General features: G+C 45.1%; 1 protein-coding gene and 1 pseudogene across 5 annotated transcripts in view; both read right to left on the bottom strand.

Moving 5' to 3' along the window:
• The window catches only part of LOC139277947 (uncharacterized), a 123,278-nt gene extending 111,127 nt beyond the window's left edge, over positions 1–12,151 (bottom strand). For all 5 annotated transcript variants that reach the window (XM_070896573.1, XM_070896572.1, XM_070896575.1 and 2 more), the window contains exon 1: positions 11,882–12,151. In XM_070896573.1, the coding sequence (XP_070752674.1) occupies positions 11,882–11,945 (64 nt within the window). In that variant the 5' untranslated portion in view covers positions 11,946–12,151. The remainder of the gene's footprint in view (positions 1–11,881) is intronic.
• On the bottom strand, positions 6,013–7,558 carry LOC139278382 (CCR4-NOT transcription complex subunit 11 pseudogene; annotated as a pseudogene).
• Positions 12,152–12,842: the final 691 nt, after the last annotated feature.

A 12,842-nucleotide genomic window follows, 5' to 3' on the forward strand; every position in this document is an offset into this window, starting at 1 on the left:
ACAATTTGGCAAACCTCCCCTCACTGCATCAAACCGCCCCAGAATTTACACACAAGAGTCATTTATACATTAATCTTCAATTAAAACAAAATGTGGCAAATACGATTTTACTCGAGATTGTTTGAAAGTTCTTTAATGTACATTATTTAAGAAAGGAAGGAGGGAGAAACCAGGAAAGTAGAGACCTGTTAGTTTAACACCAGATTGTGGGAGAGCTACTGGAATCTACAGAGTGACACAAGTATCAACTGGTCAAGAGAGTCGGCATGGATTTGTGATGGGCACTGTAATGTATTTGCTTCATGGGTTCTTTGCTTAATAATTCATAGCAACACATTGCTATTAAGAACTAGTTGGTTTATTAACAAAGGTTTAACAATCACACTACACATTACCAGTTCATCCACTAGGCTCACAACTGCATACCTCATCGTGGATGACCTAGACCCAACTGACTGGGGTTTTATTGAGTCTTGTGAACATCATGTGACTGGTTACGCCATCATCATCATCATAGGCGGTCCCTCGAACGAGGATGACTTGCTTCCACACCAAAAGGGATGAGTTCACAGATGTTTCAATGAAGGACCCGATATTCCAGTCCTGAACTCCAGGGGTGGAAGATGCCTGTGCGTGGATATTTATAACGTGTGGTGACCGTTGCACATCAGTCACCACACTGGTTTGACAGAGCTAGACCTTTAGCAAGGGCAACTGGAGACCTGTTCTGCTGCACGGACCTAGTGCGCACACATATCACAGTGTGAGCTGGCCATGTTGCCCCTGCGCTCTCGCCTCTTCTGGTCCCCGTACCCCACTTGCCACACCTCCGCCACGATTTCTCGCCGCTCCTCCGCCACAAACATTTGCCGCAACTCCACCACAATCTCTCACCGCTCCTCCGCCACGATCTCTTGCAGCTCCTCCGCCACGAAACATTTGCTGCACCTCTGCCACGATCTCTCAACTCACCTCCGTACCAAACATTTGCTGTACCTCCGCCACGACCCCTCGCCGAATCTCAGCCACGACCCCTCACCGCTCCTCCGCCTCGATCATCCTCCGCATTTCTGCCTAGATCTCTCGCCGCTCATCCGCTCTTCTTCTGTACCTGGGCCCCGGCGATGTTCCGGCCGCGCTCCAAACGACGACCTGGGTTTTGATGACGTCAGCCAGTCACTCACCTCGAAGCCACCGCACACTTGGAGCAGCTCACGCTGGAAGTTGTAGCCACTCACAATGCAACAGCTCTACAAACCTGAGAGCGTACTCACAGATGCATACATTACAGGCAGATCACAGAAACATAGAAACATAGAAAACAGGTGCAGGAGTAGGCCATTCGGCCCTTCGAGCCTGCACCACCATTCAATATGATCGTGGCTGATCATGCAACTTCAGTACCCCATTCCTGCTTTCTCTCCATACATCCCTTTAGCCGTAAGGGCCACATCTAACTCCCTTTTGAATATATCTAATGAACTGGCCTCAACAACTTTCTGTGGTAGAGAATTCCACTGGTTCACAATTCTCTGAGTGAAGAAGTTTCTCCTCATCTCGGTCCTAAGTGGCATACCCCTTAACCTGAGACTGTGGCCCCTAGATCTCTGATTAATCCAGCTGAACTTTTTGAGAAGGTCACAAGCATGGTGGACGGGGGAGTGTCCATGGATGTTGTCTATATGGACCTCCAGAAGGTATTTGATAAGGTTTCGCACAAGAGGTTATTAGCAAAAATGAAAGCGCACAGAATTGCAGGTAACCTTGTGATGAAGTGCACAGAATTGCAGGTAACTTTGTGGCGGAGGTGCAACAAATGAGGGTACGGGGCCCAGCAGAGCCGAGGGCCCAGAGATATACCAGACCAGCCCACATTGCGATATGTGTGCGCACTAGGTCCGTGCAGCAGAGCAGGTCTCCAGTATCCTTGTCACTGGATAATGGTCTAGCTCTGACAAGCCCGTGTGGTGGCTGGTGTGCAACGGTCACCACACGTTAAAAGAATACACACACAGGCATCTTCCACCCACTCAACTGGAGTTCAGGACTGGAACATCGGGTCCTTCATTGAAACATTTATGAACTCATGGAAGCAAGTCATCCTCGTTCGAGAGACCGCCGATGATGATGATGATGATGGGTTGGTAATCGATTGGGAAGTAGGATATGGAAGAGTAGGGATAAAGGGAATATACACTGATTGGCAGGCCGTGACAAGTGGTGTTCCCCAGAGATCCGTATTGGGGTCTCAGCTTTCCACCATATATACTGGGTGGCCGTGTGCTCCTTCTCCTGTTAACTGCCTGCTCTGACTCCCAGCCCCGAAACGCTCTCGCTCTGTCATGTCACCGTCTACAGATCCTGTCCAATGGACACGCCCCACAACGTCACCATGATTGGGGGAGCCGCTGTTACCCCATCTTTTCATTGGTCAACAGCATCAGAACATAACTCAACGTATAGGTGAATATTAACGACCGTCCGACAATATGTTGGGCACCCAAAACCTCGTAGGCACAGGTGCGACTGCACCACTTCTTCTTCGGCAGTTCCCCGGAGTCGAGGATGACTTGCTTCCACACTAAAATGAATTCTAGGGTGATTGATGAGTCCGATGCAGGATCTACGGTGACTGTCACAGGTGGGGCAGGTGGTGGTTGAAGGGACGGGTGGGTGGGGTGCTTGGTTTGTCGTACGCTCCTTCTGCTGCCTGTACTTGGTTTCCGCGCGCTCCCGGCGAAGTGACTCGAAGTGTTCGGCGCCTTCTCCTCCACTTTGAGCAGTCTTGGGCCAGGGATTCCCAAGAGTCGGTGGGGATGTTACATTTTTTCATGGAGGCTTTGAGGGCGTCTTTGAAGCGTTTTCTCTGCCCGTCTGGTGCTCGCCTGCCGTGACGCAGCTCGGAGTAGAGTGCTTGTTCCGGGTGTCTTGTATCAGGCACGCGGACAATGTGGCCCAGCCATCGGAGCTGGTTGAGCGTGATCAAAGTCTCGATGCTGGGGATGTTAACCTGTTGGAGAATACTGACGTTGGTGCACCTATTTGCACCGCTGTAAGTTATGCCACTGGCCTGATCCCCTGAGAGCACAACGGATAGGAATGAGCCCAGCATGCTTCTCATTGCCAGTGGTTCTCTGCTCACCATGAATGAGCTGGGGGCTGGTGCAAAATCCTCGGTGAATATACAAGTTCATGTTAGGACTTCACATCACTGACTGAACTAAACTAACCTCACTGTTTCCAAAGTCTAGGGGAATTCAGAAACGACCATTTATTTTGCAATGTTTCATTGAGTTCATCAAGTGAAAACTGCTGTGTTGATCTTTTGCTATTGTTCGATTTGTACTCATAATTAAACCTAATTTGTAGGTTATAGCCCAAGGCACATGGCTCGATAGTTTGACATTGCTTCCATTCAAAGAATATGGAAGATACAAGAGGGTTCATGTCATCTTCAGCGACAAGGATGTTCTATTTGACCTATAAGCAATGCTCTGCTCTCAGATACAGTGTGTATAAGGACCTACTTCAGTTCGTAAGGAGTCAGCTCCCATATGCTTGATACCAAGCATGAGAATATTATCCTGGACCACCTGAAATTGTAACAACTACTAGAAGGATTAGAGTCCTGGGAGCAGAGCTTCATGCAATTGAACGCATATTGCGAATTCAAGCGTGGAGATCAGGATTTGCTGCAGGTTTGTACACAGTGATGGGGAGATGCACGAAGCGATGTACTGACAATGGCTCAGGCATCTATGGAGAGAAACCGAGTTAACGTTTTGGGTCTGTGACCCTTCATCAGAATCTGGAAATTCAGATTCCAGCATCCGCGTTATTTTGCTTTTGTAAGAGATGTACTGAGTTGCATCACATAGCTGAGATTCCTGAAAGTGCATGGTCTACGGTGTAAACACTTGCCATGTGGAGTTGACCCTATGTATCATGTCTGACTGGGGCAGGGCAAGGGGAGCAATACTCTCGATCTCTTGGCTGGAGGTAAAATGGTGGGTGAAATCACTCAAGCAGCTCTGCAATCCTCCTCACCGAAGCAGTGGACTAAAAGAAGTTTTCTAGGATCTCAGTTACGTTCTCCGGCAAGCCGGGGTTATGCAAAGCACTTTGTGCACGAGGCAGACACAGACAGTGCTAATCTGTTGTGGAAACACCCCTACCCATTGCCACATAGGAAGTGTGGAAGGTGTTAGACTTGAAAGACTTGCATTTATATAGCACCTTTCACAACCACCAGACCAAGCGCTTTACAGCCAGTGAAGTACTTTTGGAGTGTAGTCACTGTTGTAATGTGGGAAACGCGGCAGCCAGCCTGTGCACAGCAAGCTCCCACGAACAGCAATGTGATAATGACCAGATATTCTGTTTTTTTTATGTTGATTGAGGGATAAATATTGACCAGGACACCGGGGAGAACGCCCCTGCTCTTCTTCGAAATACTGCAATGGGATCTTTTACGTCTTAACGGTTTAACGTCTCATCCGAAAGACGGCACCTCCGACAGTGAGGCACTCCCTCAGTTCTGCACTGGAGCATCAGCCTACATAGTGTTAGACACCGCAAGCAAACCCAACCAACAAGGCAATCACGAGATATTTTAGAATTACATTTCTCAAGTTACAGCCTATAGGAATGATCCCTAAAGAGTCACGAGATGCCCGGAGGATGGTGTGGTATTTTGCTGTCACATTAATTAGATACAATGTTACTCCGTTATTAGTGGCAAACAACAAAGTACAAAGCAGTATAACAAGGTCACAAGATGAGGAAGGCCATTTGGCCCATCATAGCTCAAACATCCAGAGAGATCCTAATGGCCTCCCATTGTACCATCCAATAGTTTCTTATTTTTCCAGGGTTTTTGCCTCCCCTGTTTTATCTGGAAATTTATTCCGCATGTAGATCACTCGAAGTGAAAAAGAATTTCCTAGCATCTGTCTGAGGCTAAATCAGACTCTTCGCAACCTTGATGTCATATTTGACCCTGAAATGAGCTTTCGACCACATATTCACAGCATAACTAAGACCGCCTATTTCCACCTCCTTAACGTCGCCTGCTTCCGCCCCGCCTCAGCTCATCTGCTGCTGAAGCCCTCATCCATGCCTTTGTTACCTCTCGACTTGACTATTCCAACGCACTCTTAGCTGGCCTCCCACTTTCTACCCTATGTAAACTTGAGGTCATACAAAACTCAGCTACCCATGTCCTAACTCGCACCAAGTCCTGCTCATCCATCACCCCTGTGCGCTGACCAACATTGGCTCCTGGTTTAGCAACGATTTCAAAATTCTCATCCTTGTTTTCAAATCCCCCCGTGGCATCTCCCCTCCCTATCTCTGTAATCTCCTCCAGCCTCATAACCCCCCAAGATATCTGCGCTCCTCTAATTCTGGCTTCTTGAGCATCCCTGATTTTAATCGCTCAACCATTGGTGGCCGTGCCTTCAGCTGCCTAGGTCCTAAGCTCTGGAATTCCCTCCCTAAACCTCTCCGCCTTTCTACCTCTCTTTCCTCCTTTAAGACGCTCCTTAAAACCTACCTCTTTGACCAAGCTTTTGGTCACCTGCCCGAATTTCTCCTTATGCGGTTCGGTGTCAAATTTTTGTTTCATGACACACCTGTGAAGCACCATGGGATGTTTTACTACGTTAAAGGCACTATATAAATACAAGTTGTTATCAGTCTTAAAGTTACCTTCTGTTAGTTTGCACCTCCATCCCCTAGTTCTACTCCCACAGTTTAATTTAAAGTAATATTGCAAATGAACTTTCCCTATATCAATAACAGCCTTATATACTTCTCATCAGTGTCAGTTTGTACACTTGTATAACAAGAACATAAATCAGGTCCTGTTTGGGCAAACTTGCTGGTTAAGAAAGGCTTACTGTTTTTAAACAAAACGAATTATTTTTCAATTATGCACTGAAACCACTGAAAAGGTTCCAACACACGACAAAGGCCTTTCTGGTATTCTGGAATTTTGAATCCCATCTTTCATTATTTTGATGATTTTGCCTCCGAAGGAATTTCTCCAGTCTCCAGTGTTTTCAGTAATCGGAATAAGCCAGCTGCTTCTCGGCTGAACTCAATGCAGAAGGCCTGCACTTCAATCATCAAGTCCGGGACATTGATTCTTTTGTTTCTGATTAAATACTGGAGGAAGACGCAAACAAGACGCACCAAACGGTTCTGTATGTATTTATCCTTAATCTGTTCACAAGTAGAGATACAATTTGAAATATAGAGGTGAATAAATTCTGGAGGAAGTTCAACGGCTGTGGTCAGCCTATTTACAACTTCCATGGAATAAAGGGACATATCCATATTCACAAGCACAGAGGAATACTCTGTAATCTGGCTCGACTGTATTAGCTTCAGTAACATTTCTGTGGCAACCAAAGGATTATTTTCTACCAGATCAGGCAGCTTGACGGGAGTCAGAGCAATGTGGTAAGCTAGCTTTGGATCTTTTTCTAATTCACCAGCGTTTGTTGCTGTGCAGATAATGGACTCTTGAAAGCCTTTGCCAGTGCTATTTTTAACACACATGGTTTTATCTCACTGGATTATATGATCGGGTTCTGTTGGGTTCAGCCAAGCTAGCTCATCCTCACACACACGGGGTTAGAATTTCCCTCACCTGTTTTTCTGGCACCCTCACTCGAAGTGCGCCGTTTTTGTCCGCCTCCAAGAGCACCGAAAAAAGACGTCGGTATTCTGGCCGCTCCCCAGCCTCTCTTCGGTCGTGGCGCAGCATAGCCTAATGGATTAGGGGGCGGAGCCAGGTCCCGGCGCTGAAAACAGTGCCGGGACCTCTGCACATGCGCGCTAGAGTCTGCGCACATGTGCAGTAGCTCCTGGCAGGCCATTTCTGCAAACATGCGCTGCAGGCTATGTGGGAGGGGCCCGAAGCACACCGTCCCTAGTCCTGGCCGAATGGGCTCCCTCATCGGCGGCCCGCTCCGTTTCCTAAGGTAGGACTTCTAGTTTTTATTTGTTATTTACTGATTTTATTTTGGTGCTTTAGGTGCAGGGTTCCTTCTATTTTATTTGTTAATTAATTGCTTATTACTTTTTATGCTTTATTTGGTGCTTGGTGATGCTTTAAATGTAGTTACTTGCGCCAATTCCTTAACTCTAGGTAAGGTTTTTCTGTGCGGACAGAAGTGGCAACATACGCTGGCCTAAGTTAGTTTGGAGCAACTATTTGCTGGCCAAACACCTAAAACAGGGGTAAGTGGCTGGGAACGCCTCCTTTTGAAAAAAAAAACGGAACTAAAAAAAAACCTAACTCACTTACACTGGTGCAAATTGAATGGCCAGAATTGCAACTAAAAAGATAGTCCAGAAAAATCAAGTTGCTCCAAAACAAAAGGAGCAACTCCTGGGGAAATTTGGGTCCATGAAGTGGAGGAACAAGCCGAATAAATTCTGACCGAAAGTGACTTTCTATCGGTGGCTTTGGTCCACTCACTAAAGCCTTTACAATCTGAGTTGCTATAGAACTGTGTACAGATGTATATAAACCGATACTGATGGGCATTTGGGGGATAGAATTGTTGCATAGCAATGCACATCACTTGGCTGACTCCTATTTAATTTACGGTAGGATATGCTTTCTACAAGAGAAAATTGTGTTAATCAGTTTATTTCTGTTCTCTTTGCCATGTGTATATACACGTTTCAGGTTATTAAATGCATCTACAGACTGAAAGTTAGGTAAAGTACAAAAGTAACAGAATTTGTGCACCATGTTTGAATTGAAAAGTTCATGGAGTTTCACATTCTCACCACTCTCTGGGTAAAGAAGTTTCTTCTGAATTCCCTATTGGATTTCTTGGTGACTATCTTATATTGATGGCCTCTAGTTATGCTCTTCCCCACAAGTGGAAACATTCTCTCTGTATCCACTCTATCAAGACCTTTCAGAATTTTAAAGACCCCCCAGCCTTCTATTTTCAAACGAAAAGAGACCCTGCCTGTTCATCCTTTCCTGATATGACATTTCTGGTATCATTCCTGTAAATCCTCTCTGCACCCGCTCCAGTGCCTCCATATCCTTTTTATAATATGGTGACTAGAACTGTGCGCAGTACTCCAAGTGTGGTCTAACCAAGGTTCGATACAGGTTTAGCATAATGTCTCTACTTTTCAATTCTATACCTCCAGAAATAAATAATAGTGCTTGGTTTGTTTTTTTATGCTAACCTGTGTCGCAACTTTTAGTGATTTGTGTATTTGTACTCCGATCCCTTTGTTCCTCTATCCCACCTAGACTCGCACTATTATTTATTTCTGGAGGTATAGAATTGAAAAGTAGAGACGTTATGCTAAACCTGTATCGAACCTGGATTAGACCGCACTTCCAAATAATAAGTGACTTGCTACCAAAATGTAATACCTCACATTTATCAGTGTTGAACCTGAGATATCTTTGTCCTGCGAGGACAGTTTGTGAATAGTTGGAGGAAGTAATTGAGAATATTTACTATTTTATGTTCGTCCTCAGTTTCATGTCCGTTTGCATCTTTTATGATTTTCACCGTTTCTCTGACTGCCCTCTTGCTTGTGGCACTGACAGAATTTTTCCTCTTATGCTTAGTCTCACCAGCTATGCCTTTTTGCCAGGCCTCTCTTTGCCCCTCTGATCACCCATCTTACAAGTTTCTATATTTTCTTGTTACATTTTGGTAGCAAGTCACTTATTATTTGGAAGGTGCGAGTCTAGGTGGGATGGAGGAACAAAGGGATTTGGGAGTACAAATAACATTTATGACACAGGTTAGCAAGGCCATAAAAATCAATCCAAGCACTAGGATTTATGTTTGTGAAGCCATTTAAGGTAGCATTTGCTGAGTTTGAATTTATTGGTATTAAGAATGCATTTATCCTGTGCACTCAGCATTATACCTTTAAAGCTGTTCCACATGACGAGTTCTTCAACAACCTGCCCCAATTTATTTGCTTTAGTTGATTATTCATTTCATAGAAACATAGAAAATAGGTGCAGGAGTAGGCCATTCGGCCCTTCGAGCCTGCACCACCATTCAATATGATCATGGCTGATCATGCAACTTCAGTAACCCTTTCCTGCTTTCATCACATTTTTAAATGTTATATACTTGGGCTTAGGTATTTCTGACTCCTACATCATGTCAAAAACATTAACACTCTGTGGTTACTGTCTCTTGAGGTGCTACAACCTCCGTATCTTGATTTTTTTCTGGGCCATTAATAAATACCAAATCAAGATGAACATTGCTTCTCGTGAATTCCTCGATGCAGGTCAAGAAGCAGTCATGCATTACATCTTACGTCCGCCTACAACAATAATTTTAAACATACTTCATTGGCTGTGAAGTGCTTTGGGACATCCTGAGGACATGAAAGATGCGACATCAATTCCCTTTCCTTCTTTTATCAACCCACTCTGGCTCAAAAACACTTGGCTTTTCCCAGTTTATATTTGGTTGATTGAAATCTCCCATTAAGATATATTTCCAGTTCTTGGCTACTCTGCCAATCTCCTCATACATCAAATTGTCCCCCTTCTTATGATGACCAGTTGGTCTATGGCATAGCCCTAGTGTTAGCTTGGACTTTTTAGAATGAGAGCCATTCATTTTGTAACTTTCCACCTCCCACAACATTGACCTCTTTTGCTACCCAGACATATCTACCTCCTTTTTGATCCACTCCATTTTATCTAAACACTCAATAATGTTATATTCACTTCCATCCTCTGGATTAAGCCATGTTTCTGATTTCCCACACATCGCAGTTCCCTATTGCTCCAGTATGATATTTCTAATCTCCAGCGTTCATTATATATATTTTTAAAATTTATTTGTTCATGGGATGCATTGCTGTGTATCTGTGAATCACATATAGGCCAGACTGAGTAAGGATGGCAGGTTTCCTTCACTAAAGGACAATAGTGAACAAGATGGGTTTTTACGACAATCCAGTAGTTTCATGGTCACTATTACTGATACTAGCATTTTAATTCCAGATTTATTTAATTAACTGAATTTAAATTCCCCAGCTGCCACAGTGGGATTTGAACTCACATTGCCCTCTGAAATGGCCTAGCAAGCCACTCAGTTGTACCAAATTGCTACAATAAAATTAGCATCATGGGAGTACCTTCACCACGTGGACTGCAGCGGTTCAAGAAGGTGACTCTCCACCACCTTCAGGGCAATTAGGCCTTGCCAGCATCCCATTAACAAATAAATATAATGAACTCACAGGCCTCTGGATTACTAGCCCAGCAACATAACCACTATGCTACTGTCTCCCTTAGATATATTAAGTAGATTATATATGGCCTTATTATAGATTTACCTCCGTTCATGTCTCCCACTGTCTGAGTGCTTCTCCACGCCTCACAAAAATATGTGGACCGCTATCGGTTCCCGGGTAAGCAATGCCTCAATTTTAAAAAGCTTGTCCTTATTTTCTCTTAACACTTTTGTTTATTAGTTATACAAACATTGGAGATGGGGAAAACAGGCTGTGTTGGAGGCGGGAGGTCATATGGTGAAACGGTATACGTCCATCCAGAATTGGCAACCCAATTCAGCGGTGGCAATTTAAGAACATACGAAATAGGAGCAGGAGTAGGCCATTCAGCCTCTCGAGTCTGCTCCGCCATTTAATAAGATCATGGCTGATCATCGACTTCAACTCCACTTTCCTGCACTGACCCCATATCCCTTAATTCCCAAATATTTATCGACCTCTGTCTTGAATATACTCAACAACTGAGCTTCCACAGCACTTTGGGGTAGGAAATTCCAGAGATTCACCACCCTCTAAGTGAAACATAGAAACATAGAAACATAGAAAATAGGTGCAGGAGTAGGCCATTCGGCCCTTCTAGCCTGCACCGCCATTCAATGAGTTCATGGCTGAACATGCAACTTCAGTACCCCATTCCTGCTTTCTCGCCATACCCCTTGATCCCCCTAGTAGTAAGGACTTCATCTAACTCCTTTTTGAATATATTTAATGAATTGGCCTCAACAACTTTCTGTGGTAGAGAATTCCACAGGTTCACCACTCTCTGGGTGAAGAAATTCCTCCTCATCTCAGTCCTAAATGGCTTCCCCCTTATCCTTAGACTGTGTCCCCTGGTTCTGGACTTCCCCAACATTGGGAACATTCTTCCTGCATCTAACCTGTCTAACCCCGTCAGAATTTTAAACGTTTCTATGAGGTCGCCTCTCATTCTTCTGAACTCCAGTGAATACAAGCCCAGTTGATCCAGTCTTTCTTGATAGGTCAGTCCCGCCATCCCGGGAATCAGTCTGGTGAACCTTCGCTGCACTCCCTCAATAGCAAGAATGTCCTTCCTCAGGTTAGGAGACCAAAACTGTACACAATACTCCAGGTGTGGCCTCACCAAGGCCCTGTACAATTGTAGCAACACCTCCCTGCCCTTGTACTCAAATCCCCTCGCTATGAAGGCCAACATGCCATTTGCTTTCTTAACCGCCTGCTGTACCTGCATGCCAACCTTCAATGACTGAAATTTCTCCTCAGCTCAGTCCCAAATGGCCGACCCCTTATTCTGAGACTGTGCCCCCTCGTTCTAGACTCCCCAATCAGGGGGAAACACTTTCTCAGCATTAATCCTGACAAGCCCCTTACGAATTCGATATGTTTCAATTAGAATAAGTTGAAATTTAAAGTGCAGTAAAACAGGAACCAACCCCCTATTTGCAATGTAACGAGTCAGAAGCCAGAGCCAAGACAAGTTCCTTTAGAAAAGAGGTGTCATTTACAACATGTATATCTCTATATCTTTTTAACAGCAATGTTACTGTGGGTTACACTGTCGTTTCATGAATGTTCAGCCTACCTTTAAAGGCAAGGGTTGCCTGAAATATTGACCACAGGAATAGCACTTGATTAATCCTAGCCATGTGGAGGCGGTCGATTAAGTCAGCTCAGTCCCTCCTTTCAGTCCCAATACAGCGTTCTTCCATCGTGGGTCGCGTTGTTGCGTTCCCTTTTTAAGCAGATCTTTTTAAAGAAGAGTTTCGAATGATCATTGTTCGCAACAGCCCACACCACTGCCTCGCCGCCACGGCATCTGACCCACATGGTCCAACTTTCACTTTCGCTTTTTTTTCTCGTCCCTCTCTTGGCTTTAAAACCCATCCCACCTCCCCTTTAAACTGTGAAAAGCTGTGAAACGTTTCCAGCGGATTTCTGACAGCCAAACCCAAAAACAGTTTGGCAAAGTTGAAGTGGGGGAAGTTTAAGAGTGAGCCGGTCTCGGGGGTTAGAGACCGATTGCTCTCCAGCGGCAGCCCTAGATGTTTTTATGGTCCCAATGAGTTGCAGCAGTCGTTAACAGGAATCGTGCTTTCTACCGGGAAATGAACAGGGATTTTGTTTTGGCTTGGAGTCAGTTTACGTGCTGCAGCAGGACTCGGAACTACCACAATAACGAACCTAACTGGCTGCACTGGATTCTCCCTGTTCCGCTTAATTGCAACCAGCTCCTCGATCCTGGCGATACTCGCCCACGCTTGACATATTTTATCTCACGCCAAGTCCTTCCCGTAATAGGGACTCATAACTGGTTATAGTAATCGGTGCATTTGCTTTCCCCAATCCTTCCTCCAGTTTGCTGCTAAATGTGCCAACCTGCCTTGGCTGGAGAACGTACCCACTGGACCATCCTGCCCTCTGTGCCCACTGTACCGTCTCCCTTCGGGCAGAGAAGGTCGAGAGGAGATTTGGTCGAGGTGTTCAAAATCATGAGGGGGGTCCAGACAGAGTAGACAGAGAAAGGCTGTTCCCATTGGCGGAAG

The sequence above is a fragment of the Pristiophorus japonicus genome, chromosome 13 (assembly GCF_044704955.1).
Source record: "Pristiophorus japonicus isolate sPriJap1 chromosome 13, sPriJap1.hap1, whole genome shotgun sequence".
NCBI classification, from domain to species: Eukaryota; Metazoa; Chordata; class Chondrichthyes; family Pristiophoridae; genus Pristiophorus; species Pristiophorus japonicus.